The sequence below is a fragment of the Triticum dicoccoides genome, chromosome 3A, assembly GCF_002162155.2.
Source record: "Triticum dicoccoides isolate Atlit2015 ecotype Zavitan chromosome 3A, WEW_v2.0, whole genome shotgun sequence".
Taxonomy (NCBI): domain Eukaryota; kingdom Viridiplantae; phylum Streptophyta; class Magnoliopsida; order Poales; family Poaceae; genus Triticum; species Triticum dicoccoides.
Window position 1 is genome coordinate 26,607,518 of NC_041384.1, and position 17,183 is coordinate 26,624,700.

At 45.8% G+C, this 17,183-nt stretch overlaps 1 protein-coding gene and 1 pseudogene across 1 annotated transcript; both read left to right on the plus strand.

Annotated features, from left to right (window-relative positions):
- The first annotated feature begins 739 nt into the window (after window positions 1-739).
- Window positions 740-13,800, plus strand: LOC119266833 (LEAF RUST 10 DISEASE-RESISTANCE LOCUS RECEPTOR-LIKE PROTEIN KINASE-like 2.2). The gene is made up of 4 exons (XM_037548112.1): window positions 740-3,687; window positions 12,073-12,108; window positions 12,319-13,384; window positions 13,478-13,800. The coding sequence occupies exons 1-4, from the start codon at window positions 2,772-2,774 to the stop codon at window positions 13,569-13,571; spliced, it is 2,112 nt and encodes a 703-aa protein (XP_037404009.1). The 5' UTR covers window positions 740-2,771; the 3' UTR covers window positions 13,572-13,800.
- A 1,481-nt stretch (window positions 13,801-15,281) lies between these two features.
- The window catches only part of LOC119271811, a 6,350-nt pseudogene continuing 4,448 nt past the window's right edge, over window positions 15,282-17,183 (plus strand).

Below are 17,183 nucleotides of genomic sequence, written 5' to 3' on the forward strand. Positions count from 1 at the left end.
ACAGGTTCATTATGATCCGGCTCCTCCTCATCTTCGCTTCCCTCCTCCGACTGCTGCCGCCGGGCAGCGCGGCAGATCCCCTTCCCTGCTCGCCCAGAACATGTGGCAACCTGAGCATAGCCTACCCATTCTGGCTGGAGGAGGACGGCCAGCCGCCATGCGGTGCCCCGTCCTTCCAGCTCAACTGCAACGCCAGCCAAGCTCTCCTCAGCCGCTCCATGTTCGGGAGCTACCAAGTCGTCCAAGTCTTCGCCGAGAACTCCTCCTTCGTCGCCGTGGACAACAACCTCCCGCTCGACGACGGCTGCCCCAAGTTTTGGTTCAACATCTCGCTAGGTCTCGGGCTGAGTCCGTTCGTCGTCAGCAGCAAGAACATGGAGCTGCTCGTCCTCGACAACTGCAGCAAGCAGGAGACGCCGCCGGGATTCAACCGCACAAGTTGCGCCAACTAGTCCTTCTACCGACTTGGCGGCGAGTATGGCAGCCACCGCAAACTGGCCGGTCTCCCGCCGGCCTGCCGTCTCTCGGTCGTGCCGGTTCTTGGTGTTCCGGACGGCGACAGTTACGTCTCGAGCATGAGACAGGGGTTCCTGCTTGAGTGGACGGTACCGTCAGACGTGTGCCCCAAGTGCGAGGCAAGCGGCGGGCAGTGCAGGTATGCCAACGACGGCACCGGGTTTTCCTGCAGCTGCGACGACGGCCTGCGCCCCGACAAGTGCGGTGAGTCCAGAAAATTAGCTAGCTCTGCTCTCCATTTATATCTGTAAATGTTTATTTACATGCAGCACTCTTGCATAGTTTTAAAACAAGGTCAGCAAATTAACTCTGCACATTGATTCTCATTCCTTTGTCAATTCTTACACCTTTTAACTTGAAAAGCAAACTATGGTATTCGCATGAAAAAATTTCAAGTGCCGAAACAGTGATATTCAGAGGGGTTGCATCACATCGCACCTATCCTTTCGAAAGATCATTCTTCAACCAGTTCAAGTACTTAGGCCAACTCCAACACACGACCCCAAATGGTCCGGCCGCGTCCGTTTAGGGGTAAACGGACACAAAATGCGGCCCAACACGCGGGAGCAAACGGACAAACGTCCGTTTTTCATCCACTTTTGATCCATTCCTCGCCCAAATTTGGCCGCGTTTACGTCGAAACGAACATGCACGGACGGGCGGGACGCGCGCCCTTGTCCCCCTGGCCCGCCGTCGGGGACACAACCCTCTTTCTCTTCCATGCCCTCCCTCCGCCCCGCCATTGCCGCGCCACCTCATCGATACCCTATTTTCCCGGCAGCCTTCCTCGCTTTCCTGCTAGGCCGTCCGAACCACAACCACGCCAATGCCAACCAGGTTTGCTGCCTGTGAGGGGAACTCGAGGTGCTCTTTCCGGCCGCATCTCCACCACGACCGCAACGTGTTCGAAACTTTTCTCACAAGGTACCATGGATGGTGGGAGTATTTATTTCACAACTTCATTTTTTCATCGGATGATTCGTTCTCGGATGACGAAGACCTTGTGGTGGCTGCATTGGTCATCAATGAACACATTGTTGGGCAGCGGCCTCGGTTCAAGAGATCAATCCTGGATCATGCTTCGGCCTTGAATCGCAATAGGGAGAGCGGCCGCGCCCTACTCTATGCCGATTACTTTGAGAACATCGCGCTCTTCAAACCAGTGAACTCACCTTGACAATAGTAGATGTATCGATCCATTTCTATTCAAGACAATTTTGATTGAGTTGTAAAACTATTTGATTGTGTTTTTATTTGGATGTGGAACTGTTTGTTTTGTAAAACTATTTGCAATGTTTGATTTATTTGGTTATTTGCATTATTTGGTTATTTGTATAGACACATAGGGCCTTCAGCCGGACGAGATGCGTCCAAGATGCGGCTCGGTGTTGGGCGCACGACCGGCACATCCAGAAAAATGAGCGGGCGCCGCCCCATTGCCCTACCCAAACAGACAAAATTCAAACAAAATAGATGTCCATTTGGGGTTATGCGAGTTGGCCTCAAGTCCTCCGGCCCCGGTCTTCCGTCGGACCCCTATCTATTTGTCTCTAAATTCACATGCCTGTTAACTGAACTCACAAAATTGCATAACACGCTGCTAGCTGAAAACCTTTTTGTTGTATTGAACTAGCGAAAAAACTGAAGTACATTTAATAGACTATAAACAAGAAGTGATCCACTTGCTTCAAAAATTATGTGGGACCCCTACACACATCATCTAAAATCGAAGCACGGGTCCAGCGGACCCTTGACGCACACCGCATGTGCATGCTCCAGATGTCGCCGCTGCCGTCTCCCGCGAAAAAGGGGTGATGTCTACATGTAGAAATGTGCAACTGAAGATTAGAGGTTTTTCTTTATGCATGTGCGTTCTTTCTGTTTGTTGCTAATGTTTTTTTGTGTGTGTGTGTATGTTCGAGTTTGGAACTGTTTTTTCTTCTGGATAAAGTGTGAAGGTTCTACAATGTTAGAATCTAGCTAGATAGCTGACAGTACCACAAAGCAACCAGAACAGTACTCCCTGGGTTCCAAAATAGATGACCCAACTTTATATTAACTTTGTATTAAAATTAGTACAAAATTGAGTCATTTATTTTAGAACGGAGGGAGTAATAATCAGGCTAAGCATCCTGGTCCCAGTCACATCAGCTCGCGGAGGTCATGGCCATGGACCCCGTCAAAGTCGTTGCACGGAAATTTCCAAGGCCACCGGATTACCAGTCCAATAGGCCAACTGGGAAACTTCGTGGAAGATGATCGCTTGGCCAATTTTTTCCGGTGAAATGTTGCGGCCAATGGTAGTAGTCCGCTCGCTTGCCGTCCACATATATTATGGTTCGTGCTTCGGGCCTTCGACAACGGTATTATCTCTTACATGCAGTCTCTACCTTCCCATAGCCCATGACCACCGAATCCAGCTACCTCGCCTTGTTCTTCACCACAATTCCTCCAAATCATCCGCTCCCATGTCTCTCAGCTGCTGCTGGTTCGTGGTCTTCGTGGGGGTGTGGTGGCTGCCGCTGATGCTCGTGGTGGCCGAGGACCAGCAGGGTGGAGACTGCTCGGCCCAGAAGTGCAGCAACGTCAGCATCATGGATCCATTCTGGCTCACTGACAAAGTTACGGGAAGATCATGCGGTTCTGCAGATTCCTACCCGGACTTCGGTGTCGCTTGTAGCAACAACAGTTATCCCACTCTGCGGAGCTCTATACCCCTCAACAATGGTTTTAGAATCCTCAACATCTCTTACGAGGAACGCAGCTTCCATGCCGTTGATCTCGGCAAGCTGGACGTGTTGAGCGCCACTGACAAGTGTCGTGCAGCGTTCTATAACACCTCAGTCAAGCTGAACCACCGGTTCAAGATTGCCCCCGTCAACCTGAACCTCATCCTCTACAACTGCACGGAGGAGAGTGGAGCAGCGGCGGCGGCACGTCGGAACGGAGAGCTGGCGCAGACGAGAGTGAGCTGCGGGAACGAGTGGGCGGTACTTGCACGCGCGGGAGTGCCTCACGACGTGACTGGGAAGTACGCCGGCTACGCTTTGGAGGGCTGTGATGCTTCCGTCATTCCAGTGCTGGGCTCGTCGGCAGGGGTGAACGCGAGAGACTATGAGCAACTCTTCAAGGATGGCTTCCTCTTGACATGGGATCGTCCGCCTGGTACTGGTAAGCTCACATACCTTACCGTTTTACTCCTTTCCTTACAATGTGCAGTGCAATCAGTTAATGCAACTTATTGATAAGATAGCACCGCGTTGAGTTGAATTTGCATTGAAATCGAGTTACTCATAGTTGATCAAAGGAGAGTTTTTGTTATCCAAAAAGAGAAAGGTTCAAAGTTCAAATAACACGGGTTAGAACTTCAAAATGATCTTGTCTAGCATTTTCCTCACTTTAATGTTTATTGCAAAGAGAAACACCTCTAATTGGCGGCCCAACACTATTGCAAAGAGTAATTAGCTGCCGTAGATGATTTAGAAACAACATATAATGTGACAAAAAAATTTGGACCATAATCATGAAAAAAGACAATAAAACCCGAGGGACCTTCCCACTACTCGAAATACTCCACTGTGGCTAGTGCCATGTTGAGAGAGGGAGAGATATGAGGGTGCTGGGCGAGAACATACCGATACATAGTACCATGGCGTTGTTTTCTGCAAAGCACAATCATCGCACCAAATTCGTCCCTTTGAACTTTTATTTTGGACCATAATCATGAGAAAAAAGGCGAAGAACTTTTATTTTGGTGGCGCATGATTCTTCATAGGAGTTATGCAATAGGACTTTGGGTGGCACATATGATTCTTCGCAAGAGTTATGGAATACTGCACCAACAACAATCTGATGTTGACTGTCCAAAGTGGGTGTGGAAAAGTAATAGCATTGACCGAACCAGTCCAACTATTCATGGCGGCTTGTATGGGAGGAAAATATTCATGGCGGTTGAAATGTAAATTTTTTTACAAAAGTAAAATTTCCAATACATACACACAAAATTTTGCAAGATGTGTGTATTTTTTTCGTGATTGAAAAACATGTGTGGAGGTCTGAACCAAAAAAAATCAAATGTTTTTTCACCATAAAATTTTGCATGTTGGTAAAACATTCATCAATGGTTGTCTAATTTGTTGTTCCTATTTAGATTTACATTTAACAAGTCCAGAAACTAGAGGTCCGGATATAGGGGCTCTACTTTGCAAGATGAGTGTATTTTTTTTTCTGGCCAAAATCCATAAAGTGGGGAATAGAGGGTGTATTCTATCATTGGATTGCTGACAAAACTCATTGTCATGAAAGGCCCCTTTTGCAGACAAGTCGGCTCCTCTCCTCTCTTCACCTACTACCTCATGCATGAAGCATCCGCGCTTACAAGTTAGACGTAGTGTCATTCTCCATCTTAAAATACAACAAATAATTCACCCGTTCGGCCTCGGATTGGATCCAGTATCATAATGCGCTCTCTCGCCAAGCTACTGCTCATAATACTATTCCTGCCTCTGCTTGGCGCCCCCGGTTCGCGCGCGCAGTCGCTGGACACGAGCCGCGCGCCGGCAGCGTGCGGCAAGCCGGCAACCTGACCATCACGATCCATTCTGGCTGTGCGGCCACCACGAACCTAGCTGCGGCTACCCGACCTTCGGCGTCACATGCGACGACCCCACTGGTGCCACGCCGCCCAGCCTCGGCGAGTCCTACCCAAGGTTTTGGTTACCAGTTGAAATTTCAAGATTTTCCATGGTTACCACGTATTTTCATGCCCCTCGATAAATCCACTTACCAAGCAAAAAATAGCAGTTTTTTGAATTTTTTGAATTTAAACACTTGATTTGTAGTAAAGTACCTAGGATCTAATTAATGACATGAGAGTTGGTTCTGGCGTGTTGGTAGCAACCTAGTTCCTGTTTTGAGAGGTCACTGGTTCAAATGTTCGTTCATTAACTTATTTGAATTCAAAATTCAACTATAAAATTCGGTCGAAATATTCTCGGTATTTATCAGTATTTCTCGGTAACTGTGGTAACTGCGTTTGCCAGTCCCCCTCAGTAAAAGTGCCTAATTCGGTAACCAAAACCATGGTCCCACCTCCGCCTCCTGGACATCAACGACGGCAACTGCTCCGTCGTGGCCTTCCACAGCAGCCTCGCCGCCAACAGCAGCCCCTGCCGCGTGACGCGGTTCAACCTGTCCAGCAGCCTCACGCTCTCGCCGCTGGCCGTCAGCGGCGCCAATTGGGAGCTCTTCTTCTCCAACAACTGCTCGCGTGCGCCGCCGTCACCCGCGGGGCGCTCTGGCTCAATAATTGCTCGGGTACGTGGTCCGTGCACCTCGGAGGGAGGTACGAGGCTGCAGCGTCGCGGCCAGCGGAGTGCAAGTACTCGGTGGTGCCGGTGCTGCCCGGGGCAAAGCTGACGGCGTGGGCTGACTACGCCCGAATCGTCAGGCGCGGGTTCCTGCTGGAGTGGACGGTGCCCGGGGACTGTGCCGCGTGCAGCGCGACCGGTGGGGGGTGCCGGTACGAGGCCGGCGCGGATTCCTTCGGGAGCCTCTGCCCCGGTGGCAGCATGTACCCGGCGACTGGCGGTGAGTTGCTTGTCATGGTCCATGTACCAGCATGCGGACATTCTTTTACTTCTTTCACTACCGTGCATGCTTAGCAACCTAGTAGAACGAACTGTAGTGATAAATATGATTCGACTGAAAGGAATAGTGTTAACCTTGATTGGATGATATGTTTCTGTTAGTAGAATACACTTACATAGCTGCCAAAATGAGTAGTACTCGGAAGCTGAAGAATAACAATAACCGGATCATGCATCACGGAAGCTGTAGAATATCATTACCCGGATCATGAATCATTGATCACGCATCATTCTGATCCGGTTGGGTCATATTTTTCACCGCCGACGTTTGTGGATTTGAGAAGGTCGACTGTAGATGCTCTACGAGGCTATTTTTACTCCGCTGGCAGAAAAAGAAATGTCCTTTTTCCCGTTAAGTAGGTGAGAATGCGTTCAAACTATCCTATCAAGAAAAACAGATGCGTTCAAACCAAAAACCGGGACCGACGACCATCGTCTGGTCACTGGAAACCGGGACCCGAGGACCCCACTGGCCGGTGAGTGCCGTGGTGATCTCCACTTAAGTCAAACTTCCGTGACAACGAGCAAGTCAAAACAACAGGCAATCTTGCATGCCTGAATGTCCGGTCTCCCGTGTGTGCTTCTTTTCAGCATCTTCTTCTCAATTCTTATCATCATCAGCTGCTGCTCTTCACTGCACGCATCATACGCCCGCCTCACTATCTGCGCCTTCGGTTAGCCTCTTCAATCTTCCATTCCCATGTAACAAGATCGATCGACCGATGCATCCGTTTCGTGTCCCGGCCACCACCACCGCTGTGCTCTGCTCAGCCACAGTACTGCTGACTGCCATGTTCACTACCACCGCCTTAAACACCACTATGCCGACGTTGCCGTCATTCTCCTCCTCCTGCGACCCGGCGACGCGCGGGGTCTGCGCATCGAGTACCCATTCTGGCTCGGCGGCACGCACCAGCGGGAGTGCGGCTACCGCCCCTTCCAGGTCACGTGCGACCGCAACAGCAGCGGCATGGCCTTCCTCGAGAACTCATTCTGGAAGTAACCGATCCTTGACATCTCCTATCAAAACAACTCATTCCAGGTCTCCAACGTCAAGCTCTCTGACGGCACGTGCAAGGTCGTCGAGCTCAAAGTAAACACCTACTCCGACATCGGCTTCGTGCCCTTCAGCATCAGCCCCGCCAATCAGGAGCTCTTCTTCCTCTACAACTGCACAGACCTCCGGATGATGCCACCTAAGTGGGCACCCGTGAACTGCGCCAACGGGTCGCTCAACAACCATGGTTTTAAATAGCGCGCTATAGACCAAACACATGAACAAACATTTTAAATAGTGCGCTATAGCATGCTATAGCATTTACAAGAGGTCCGTTGCTTAGAGGCTTAGCGCGCCGGTGAGTACAAGCCCGACAACAAATGGGGGCCAGTGTCAGCGAACTGCACGGTGTCAATGACACCGGTGCTGGGGTACCCGGGGGCGACTGCGGTGGACTACCGCTGGCTGATGAAGGGCGGGCTTTGTCTCGAGTACATGGCCAGCGACTGCACAGCATGCAGGGAGACTAGTGGGCTTTGCCGCATCAATACAACCTATGATATCTTTGAGTGCCACTGCCCTGACGGCGTGTCGGACTTCATCATTTGCGGTAAATTCAAGTACCTAACGGCAGTTCAATCTTAGGTTTAAAGAATTTTGAATTTTCGTGTAAAGAATTTTCACTTGGTACTGCATGTATATTCATAAATTTTATTTGATTCAGCTAGTTAACAGGTTTAGTCCATGAGGTTTCGTTGTCTAATTACTAGTTCTCAAGAACAAAGACTAGAACAATGATATCCGTAAATTTCTTTACGAAAAGGTGTGACGACACCCAGGTGCCCCGACACCCGGTTATCCCGTCCGTTGGCAGTGTTCAAGATTCGTGCTAGAGAATTCTGCAGTGCAGACGCTTGTACAGTAACAGGGCGATTAGCAGGCTTTCTTTAGGGAGACAGATAGCGACAGGAGGAGAGAGGCATGGCAGGAATAGGCCTGAAAAGGTATTGCGGTCCACGGGCTTGTTTTTCTTGTTCATTGAAGTGACAACACCTGCATGCGCCCAGCGGCATGAGGCATGAGATGATATTCTATTTCGCACACCCTGCATCAACGTTCCTTTGTCATCATTGTGAGGTTACTTGGTCCGTTTCTCTCAGTTTAGCGTTTGTTTTTATTTTTATTTCTTGAATATGGACCTTTATAATATAACATAGGTATGCGTGGTAGCACTTGTGTTTGGGAAAAAGCATATTCATGTATCTAAGCACAGAAGATCCTTGGATTCCCAAGGAAGCATGGAGCAACAGAACTTTTTGACTCGGCGTCCATATCCTATTTTCTAACACATCAGCTCTGTCCAAAAGCAAAAGGCCACAGTGCCACTCTTCACACGAGCAGACACGAGCAGACAGCTAGTCTCTTGCGCTTTCCTGTTTCTTCTTCCTCTACGCCTCTCCCCAAAATCCATCTATCCCCAACAGGCCAACGTAGTGACGCTCAGAAATATTGCAAGATTCAGACGGTGATTCATGTATCTGTACCCGGCCCACATGTTCATGGCACAGGTATAGCTTGCTACACGACGAGGGAGTGCGACCCAGGTCAAGTGGCTGTGCGTGCGCCAGGTACATGTTTGATAATGGGCATGGTACATACAGTATGTAATACTAGCACTTCTGCACTTCCATCCTGCTTATTCACTGGTACATTAAGATTCAAAGCGATGTATGATCTTACCAGGAAAGTAATATTGTATATTACTGGTGGGGCCTAGGTAGTACATGTGCCACAGGCGCCAGAATGTACCAGGTATAAGTATGCCTGAATATACCACGTACAAGTATGCCCTAATGTATCATGTACAAGTATGCCCTAATGTATGTGTGGGGTTCGCGGGGGTGCAATTTTAAGCACGGGTATATTTTTTAGAAGTATAAATTTTTTAGTGACAAACATTGAAAAAGTTTTCAACGCTTGCAAAAATTTCGTCGTGAAATGACAATTGTAGAAGCTATGGCAAACAAATCATCACTCTAAACTGATATTGGAAATGACATTTTTGGAGCACCGATTTTGTTTTCTTAGCCACTGCCTTTGCAAGAGTTGAAAACTTTTATCAATGTTTCTAACTAAAATTTTCAGAAATTTTGTTTTTCTAATATTTGCTGTTTTTACTGTTCAGCCGAGTGCTAAGAAATTCCATGTCTATTAATGGGGCCTTTCTATTAGATGCATAGCTTAGCCGAAAGTAATCTGTATCCTATCCAAAAAAAAATAGCATTAATCTGTACCCGGCACATTACCATCCATGTACCGGGCACATGCACATCCGAGCCATCCGGATAGAAGTAATCTGTATTCTGTACCTCACATGTTACCAAATAATGTACTCCTGTATTGGGCACATGCATGAACCCTGGCATGCACACGGTTGCAAGGCACAAGCCTGCTCGGCCTGCAGCAGAAAGATTCTTGCTCACCTGTTGTTAAAACGGCCACACGCCACGCGCTGTCAAAAATTACGGTCCCAATGAGCAAAAGATGTGGAGTCACATCGATGCATGTGACATGCTGAAAGCCTCAGTGGCGCTCTAGATTTATCACCAAGCACGCCGATGGGCGTATCTCCTTTTCTGATCTCAGGTTGACATGTCAATCCGGATGTAGAAAGGCGCAGTGGATTCTGCCCTACAATGAACAGTGCGAGCAGCTAGGCTTAGTTTTCTTTGTCTCCCGCATACTAGACCTGCTAATACAACTTTGTACAGAGCCTTGGTCTAGATCTCGAGCAGCTGTTTTGTGGACGAACGCTGGTGATAACCGGGTGCCTAGACACCCGGGTGTGTCGAAAGTCCATTCTCATTTCTTTAAGATTATTTGTCTGTAATTGAAATATAATATTCAGTGAAAATCTGATAGAGTTTGTCTAAATTTTTCGAAACAGTTACAGAATTTATGAAATTTCGGTCATTTCGGCGAGGAGCCAAATGTCTCTCTATTTAAAACTTTAAATCTATCAATTAACTCTCGCTTTTGTCTTTGTCAAAATATTGACAAGGTTGACGAAATATCAATCTTCCACACATTTGTTTTTTTCTTCTCCTTTCCCATGTGATTATATAGTTGGCAGTTTACATTGCTCACCAAAATATCTCTTCTTCTTCCTTCTTCCTGGCCACCAATCGTCTGGTACCCAGCTCACCAGGATTCAACGCGGTATGAGGATCCATCTTCGACACTAGCTATACCTGTCCGCTAGGGAATTTAGTCTAGTTCAGTGTTCAACCACAGTAGGAATGCTTATTTTTCTCCCCTCCAAAATCCTTTGTATCTGGTAAGGGTTTAGGGCTTACATGGGCAACATGTGTGCGGGGACATCCATATCGTGTATTCTTTGTGGCTCTACGGTGGGTACCTGCACGAGTGTGGCTACCGTACCTTCTAGCTCACCCGTGACAGCACCAACAAGGGCCTTGCTCTGGATGAGATCCTCGTCATCTCCTACCCAGAAAACTCCATCCATGTCACCGACCTCTAGCTCTCCAACAACGTGTGCGACATCGAACTCCACGTGGACACCTCTTCTGATATTGGCCTCCGCATCAGCGCTGCCAACAACCAGGAGCTCTTCTTCCTCTACAACTGCGCCTTGCATGTGCGGCCGCCTCCGCTTACATAGGAACCCATGAACCATGCCAGTGGATCGAACACCGGTCGCTCAATAACTCATTTGTGTGGCTTGCTGCGGTGTACAAGCCATGTGACATTTGAAGGCCGATTCAGGGAACTGTACGTTGCTGATGATGCCAGTGTTGGGGTATGAGCGGGTGGCTGATGACGTTAGGTTTCTTCTTGAGTGCATGGCCGGTGGCTGCAACGTGGAGATAGAGAATTTGCAAGATCAATATCGCCTATGATATCTTCAAGTGCCACTGCCCCAGGAGCATGTCTTTGTCCATCATCTGCGGTTGGAGTTCACATATATAATAGTGACAGTGAGTTTGTTAGGAAAAAAAGATACACTGCTTTAGTTCTGTAGATTAAGTAGTCTTCGATTTTGGCGCACTAAGTTGAGGGGATTTACAAGAAAAATGCACACAACATGCACATACCTACTAGCTGTAAATGGTTTCCTTTTATCTCCTACTAGTATGGCTGTTGTTCTGTCCAATTTACTCTGTTTTTCAGTTAGGGGTGTATGATAGTTGTTTTACGGTGTTTTGTAGCAGCATTTTAAGTTCTTATGTGTAAGTTGCAGCGTCGATTATGGAGCATGGAAAAGGTTTGGGTTGAGGTTGTAATAACTGATTGAACCTATTGGGTCGATCACAAAACTATGTCTTATCAGTTTCATTGAATAGATGAAATTGGGGGCAGAAGCTCCTTCAGGAAATGCATGCGCGTACCTGCTAATTACTACACTATGGATACTAGAATGCCTGACTAGTGTAAACTCAACAGAACGCATGCCGCCGGTCTAGTTCTGTAGCATAAGCAAACGCTACTCAGTTTTTCTACACTGTGGTTCATGCTGCTGGTAAATAGGATATTTGCAGGAAACTTAACAGAGCACTTCCTGCTAATTTCCATGTAGATTGAAATGTACCATCCAATGTATCAGTTTATGTGATCGCTCATATTGGCTACTAACTCTACACAGGCCTACAACTTTTTATTTGCCGATCCTGTATTTGATCGACATAGCTACTCTATCAAAAGGAAGTCAGATATATAGCCCCTGTTCTATTGTTCTTCACTATCTTGTAATGTATTTTTATTTTGTACTTCATGGCCACAATACTGAAGATCCATACACGATGCTATTCATTTTCTTTTGAAAAACAACCAATGCAGTACTGTTGGATAACATTGCTTTTACTCATAAATGTTATATATGTTATATTCCAGGTAGCAAGGGGACTAGCAAGAACATTATTCTAATAGGTATGCTCACACTTTTGCCATTTTCTCATGTGTAATGAATTAAATATTAGTAGTTCACTAGCTGTGATTTCTATGTTGAAATACTACCTTAAAAATCTATCATCTATGTAATAATTGAAAATTGATTCTGGAATTAAAACTTGAAAACAAGCAACTCTCACTTGAGAAATTTAAACTATTGATGGTCTTAGAAATCTGCTTCAATCTCAGCTGTGACATCAGCCGCTGGAGCCTTGCTCTTTACATGTATTTATGTCTTGGTATGGCGCAAAAAATGGAAAAGACTAAGGTTTCTCCTTTGCAAGAAGACTAGCAGCAACACCGAAAAGAATTATGAGGCCATGATAGTATCGCACGGATCCCTAGCTCCAAAAGGATACATGTATTCAGAGGTAATGAAGATAACATCTTCTCGCAACGATCAGCTTGGAAAAGGAGGTTATGGTGTTGTTTTCAAAGGAAGACTGCATGATGGTCGTCTGGTCGCAGTAAAATTCTTGCATGACTGCAAAGGAAATGGGGACGAGTTTGTTAATGAAGTTATGAGCATTGGCAGGACCTCTCATGTTAATGTTGTTAGCTTATATGGGTTTTGTTTGGAGGGGTCAAAGCGAGCTCTTATATATGAGTACATGCCCAACGGTTCCTTGGATAAGTACATTTATTCAGAGCACCCCAAAGAAATTTTAGGATGGGAGAGGCTTTACGGGATAGCTATAGGGATTGCTCGTGGCCTCGAATACTTGCACCATAGCTGTAATACACGTATCGTCCATTTCGATATCAAGCCCCAAAATATCCTTCTAGACAAAGATTTTAGCCCAAAGATTGCTGATTTTGGTCTAGCTAAATTGTGTCATACAAAAGAGAGCAAGGTTTCAATGACTGGTACTAGAGGAACAATTGGATTCATCGCCCCAGAAGTCCACTCGCGAACCTTTGGAGTGGTTTCAACAAAATCGGATGTTTATAGTTATGGAATGATGCTTCTAGAAATGGTTGGAGGTAGGAGAAACGTAAAATCAATTGTTGCAAAATCCAGCGAAAAGTATTTTCCAGACTGGATTTATGAGCACTTTGCACAAGATGATGGATTACAAGCATGTGAAGTCACGAGTGGAATTGAGGAAATCGCAAGAAAGATGACATTAATTGGCTTGTGGTGCGTACAAATATTGCCTGCATATCGCCCTACCATAACCAAAGTTCTAGAAATGTTTGACAGAAGCTCAGATGACATGGGCATGCCACCGAAGCAAAACTTCTCTGGATTGCTGTAAGATATTTCTCCCATATATTTGTCCCTTTGTTTGTCTGTGCAATTATGATTATGCAATAACTTGACCTACATGCATATCTCTCATTGCAGTGAAAGTTCAGCTCACAATATGGATGCACAGAGTTCAAGTTCCACCAGATCTGAGGAGATCAGCCTTGTGAATTCAAAAATCCTACAACAATAGCCAACTCTTTGAACAGATAGGTCGTGTGAATCAAAGAACCTACATTCATTTCAACACTGTGAGATGGTGGCCCTGTCGTAGAGTACATTCAGAAATTGAACAAGCACAGCAAAATTTGGCATTGTAGTAGAACATATATAGTACATTTATGCATGACAAGAGTCAAGAGCACCCTCATGACAGCGTCCTAAGTTACAGAGAACAGAAGGAATGAAATGTATTCTGACAAGTTTTGTGTTCCAACTGCTAAAAGGCATCGAGGCAGACGGCTACCGAGGACTTCTTAACTATAAATTTCCCCCAAAAACTGAATACACACGATTAGGCTCTAACTACAGCCCCTAAAATTTCAGAATCCGGATGCATATATCAGTCTAAACATTGTGATGTTATATGCCAATTCAAAGCAAGCAGATTAAATCATGGAAGCGGAAGGCGCATACTTGCTGCTCTCCGTAGATTGTATCCATTCAATCAAGTACCGCCGGGCTTTTCCTCGACGCGCGCAGAACCTCGCCGGCGACCACCGCCCAACTCCGTGCGCGTATTCCTCTCCCTCTGCTGGCGAACCGAGGGTTTGTGCCGCTTCATTTCGAGAAATGCTACATCAATAGAAAATTATTTAACATTTATGGGCTGGTGATGAATTGGCATGTTTGATTCGATTAAGGGGGAGTAAGGGGCCCACCTGGGTGAAATTCAGGGGCGCCTGAAGTTTAAGGTAATGTCGGTAACACTCTGTAAAAGACCCGTGTGGGTAGCATTTCTGCATTCATACATTAAAAGTTGATGCAAGGTAACTGGACGAAAGGTCATCAACGAATAAACTATGTGAGATGGACAAAAATGGTAGAACCATAACAAAGGTATGAAATAAACACCTACGACTATGTCACCTTCTGTCACCCGCCTTCAATGAGATAACATGCTTGTGTGTTTTGTTGTTGCGTCCAGCCTGAGACGACCGAGACATCGACTTTCGACCTTGACGGAGGGGGCAACCAATGAAAGTTGAAACAACGGCACAAGGACGATGCACGTTTATCGCTACCAGGTCTAGCCATAAAAAACCAGATCCCGGATTTTTCACCCCCGCCATAGAGTGGTGTGTTCTAGCCACCATATAGGCAACATGTCTCCCAAAAGTGTGTCACCCACTACTGCGCGTAGAACTACCATGGTTTTCACTAGAGATAACTGCAAGGCAAACTTGGAACTACTTGCGGCCATGCACCAACTCAAGACCACGTCAAAGATCAGACTCAATTGGTAGTCATCCACTTCTTGAGACCAGTCTCCGCACATCTCGGAATACACTTATCCAGATATTGTCATGGGCATGCCATTGATGTGACTACAAATGAGAGCACTTGATCGAGCCTCGCCGCCGCATCACTACTACGCGACCACACGTCTCATGGAGCCAACTAGTTGACTTCTTCCCAAGGATGAGTGCCCTCTCCCTCCCACAATAGGAGGAATGGTGCTAACATAAGTTATGGTGGGTCATTTCCAGCCTAAGACCGCTGCCACGTCGTTGGGAAGATTCCAATCACACCACATATTTACCTGTTGCCATCGAAGCTCGAGGCAACCATGCCTTGGGCATTGCCCCCCCCCCCCTACACCGCACCATAGTGCTCACGTACTGAGTTGAACATGTGATCCAGCATCAAGGTAGCAGTTGCAACCACACCTCCCCACCGGGCCATGCAGCGCTCGCTATCCAGGATCCAAGGCCTCCATCATAGCCCCTACCAGCCCATCGACGACGACAACGAGAAGACACTGGTGACGCACTGGATCACCACCGGAGTCGCTCTATAGTGATGTGGCCGGCCCGTTAGGTGGTGTTCAAATAGGATGTGTCACCAAAAACAATGTTCCCGAAACTCTCTAGTTTTTTATTAAATTCGATCCTGGCAAAGGTGCATAATCACTTACCATCGCCAATCTCAATATGTGATGCAAGCATCACGTAAAGCATGGTACTAGCTGAACAGCCCGAACGCACAAAGTTATTACATATAGGGATCAGATCGCTCTCGAGTACAGACCCGAATTTCACCAAGTAGTTTTCATCTAGTTTCATTGAGTTAACGTTCATTGCCTTGATAATTGTTGTGTGGTGAAACCTATATTAATGTGATGTACTTACTTGAAACAACTAATATAATTATGATTATACCTTCTATTTAAACATCCGCAAAATACAAGAAGAATAATTAAGATAACCTTCATGTTCCTTGCTTTCTTTGCCTATTTTTGTTCCTTGTTTTATTTGCACTTCTATGAAATCCCAAACATAACAAAAATATTAATTTGTTTGCATCTTCGTTTGATTTTCAATGTTTTCTTATGACTTGAGAAAATACCAAAAATATTTTGTTTTTTCTTCTTCTTTTCGTTATTAGTTTCTTGTGATCTTAGAAAACATCAAAAAATCCTCAAATTTCTTTTACGAGCTGTACAATTTTTTTTGGAAAATCACAAAAAACATTTTATATTTTGTTTTCCTTTTGAAAATTAAAAGGCAAAATCCCTTTGGATTTTCTTGCCCTTTTTTTAATGTTTCAAAAAGACCAAAATGGTTTTGCACTGCTAGTTGTTAAGTTTCAATTGAAAACCACAAAAAAAAATCATTCATTTTGCGTCTTGATGCACTTTGTGCTTCACAAATGAAAAAAGAACAAAAATGTTTTCCTCTTTTTTCTTTTTTCTTCCTGTTTTGATCTAATGAAAATATATACAAAAAAACTCCTCTTCTGTGTTGTCTTTATTTTGCGGATACTCTAGCACATGGTCTTTGTTGCACTTATTGCTTTTATCATTGAACATTAATTTGAGCAAGCATTGAGCAATAATGATGATGTATTGTGAAGTGACCGGAAAGGCCGGTATGATTATGTTTACGTTGGTTACGTGCATGCTATTATTGAAGCTTTACAACGTCATATTTTAGTTACCATGTGCATACTAACAATTTGATGAATCATGCTTTCCCACGCTAAGTTGTTATCAACTAGAGAATTATACTATAATAACTAAAGGTAGGCCAAGAAGGTGCTCTCCACTCGACAATGTGCAGGACCCCATTAGAGGTGGCGTACGGCTTCAACCCGCTCACCCCTCTTGATCTACTTCCACTACCATTCCAAGAGAGGACACATATGGATGCCAACAAGCGAGCTGCGTACATCAAGAAGCTCCATTAGTCCACCAAGGCCAACATCGAGCACCAAGTTCAAAACCAAGCCGCCAAGGTCAACAGACACTGGCGTCATCCAATTTATCGCGCTGCGAATCTTGGGATACCGCACTGGAAGACAACCCAGCAGGCGTTTCCCACGCAGAATTACCAAATTTTCTTCCACTATTATTCATGCTTAGCAGCCTAGCACAAAGAGTTGGTGATAAACATGATTAGATTGAAGGGACTAGTGTTAGCGATTGATTTAGTAGTCATTTCGAATCAGTGTTAGCGATTGATTTAGTATGCTTTTTGAATTAGTATACACTTATTTAGCAGCCGCAATGTACAATAACATACCCAGTCATGCATCATTTTAACCACCAAAGTCAGCATGTGATTGCCCATACAAAGATGGTTCT

Bases quoted from the DNA above. Each gene is read 5' to 3' on its own strand.
- LOC119266833 (XM_037548112.1), top strand. From the start codon at position 2,772: ATGATCGCTTGGCCAATTTTTTCCGGTGAAATGTTGCGGCCAATGGTA. The intron at 3,688-12,072 runs GTAAGCTCACAT...GTTATATTCCAG, and splicing joins GGATCGTCCGCCTGGTACTG to GTAGCAAGGGGACTAGCAAG. The intron at 12,109-12,318 runs GTATGCTCACAC...CTTCAATCTCAG, and splicing joins CAAGAACATTATTCTAATAG to CTGTGACATCAGCCGCTGGA.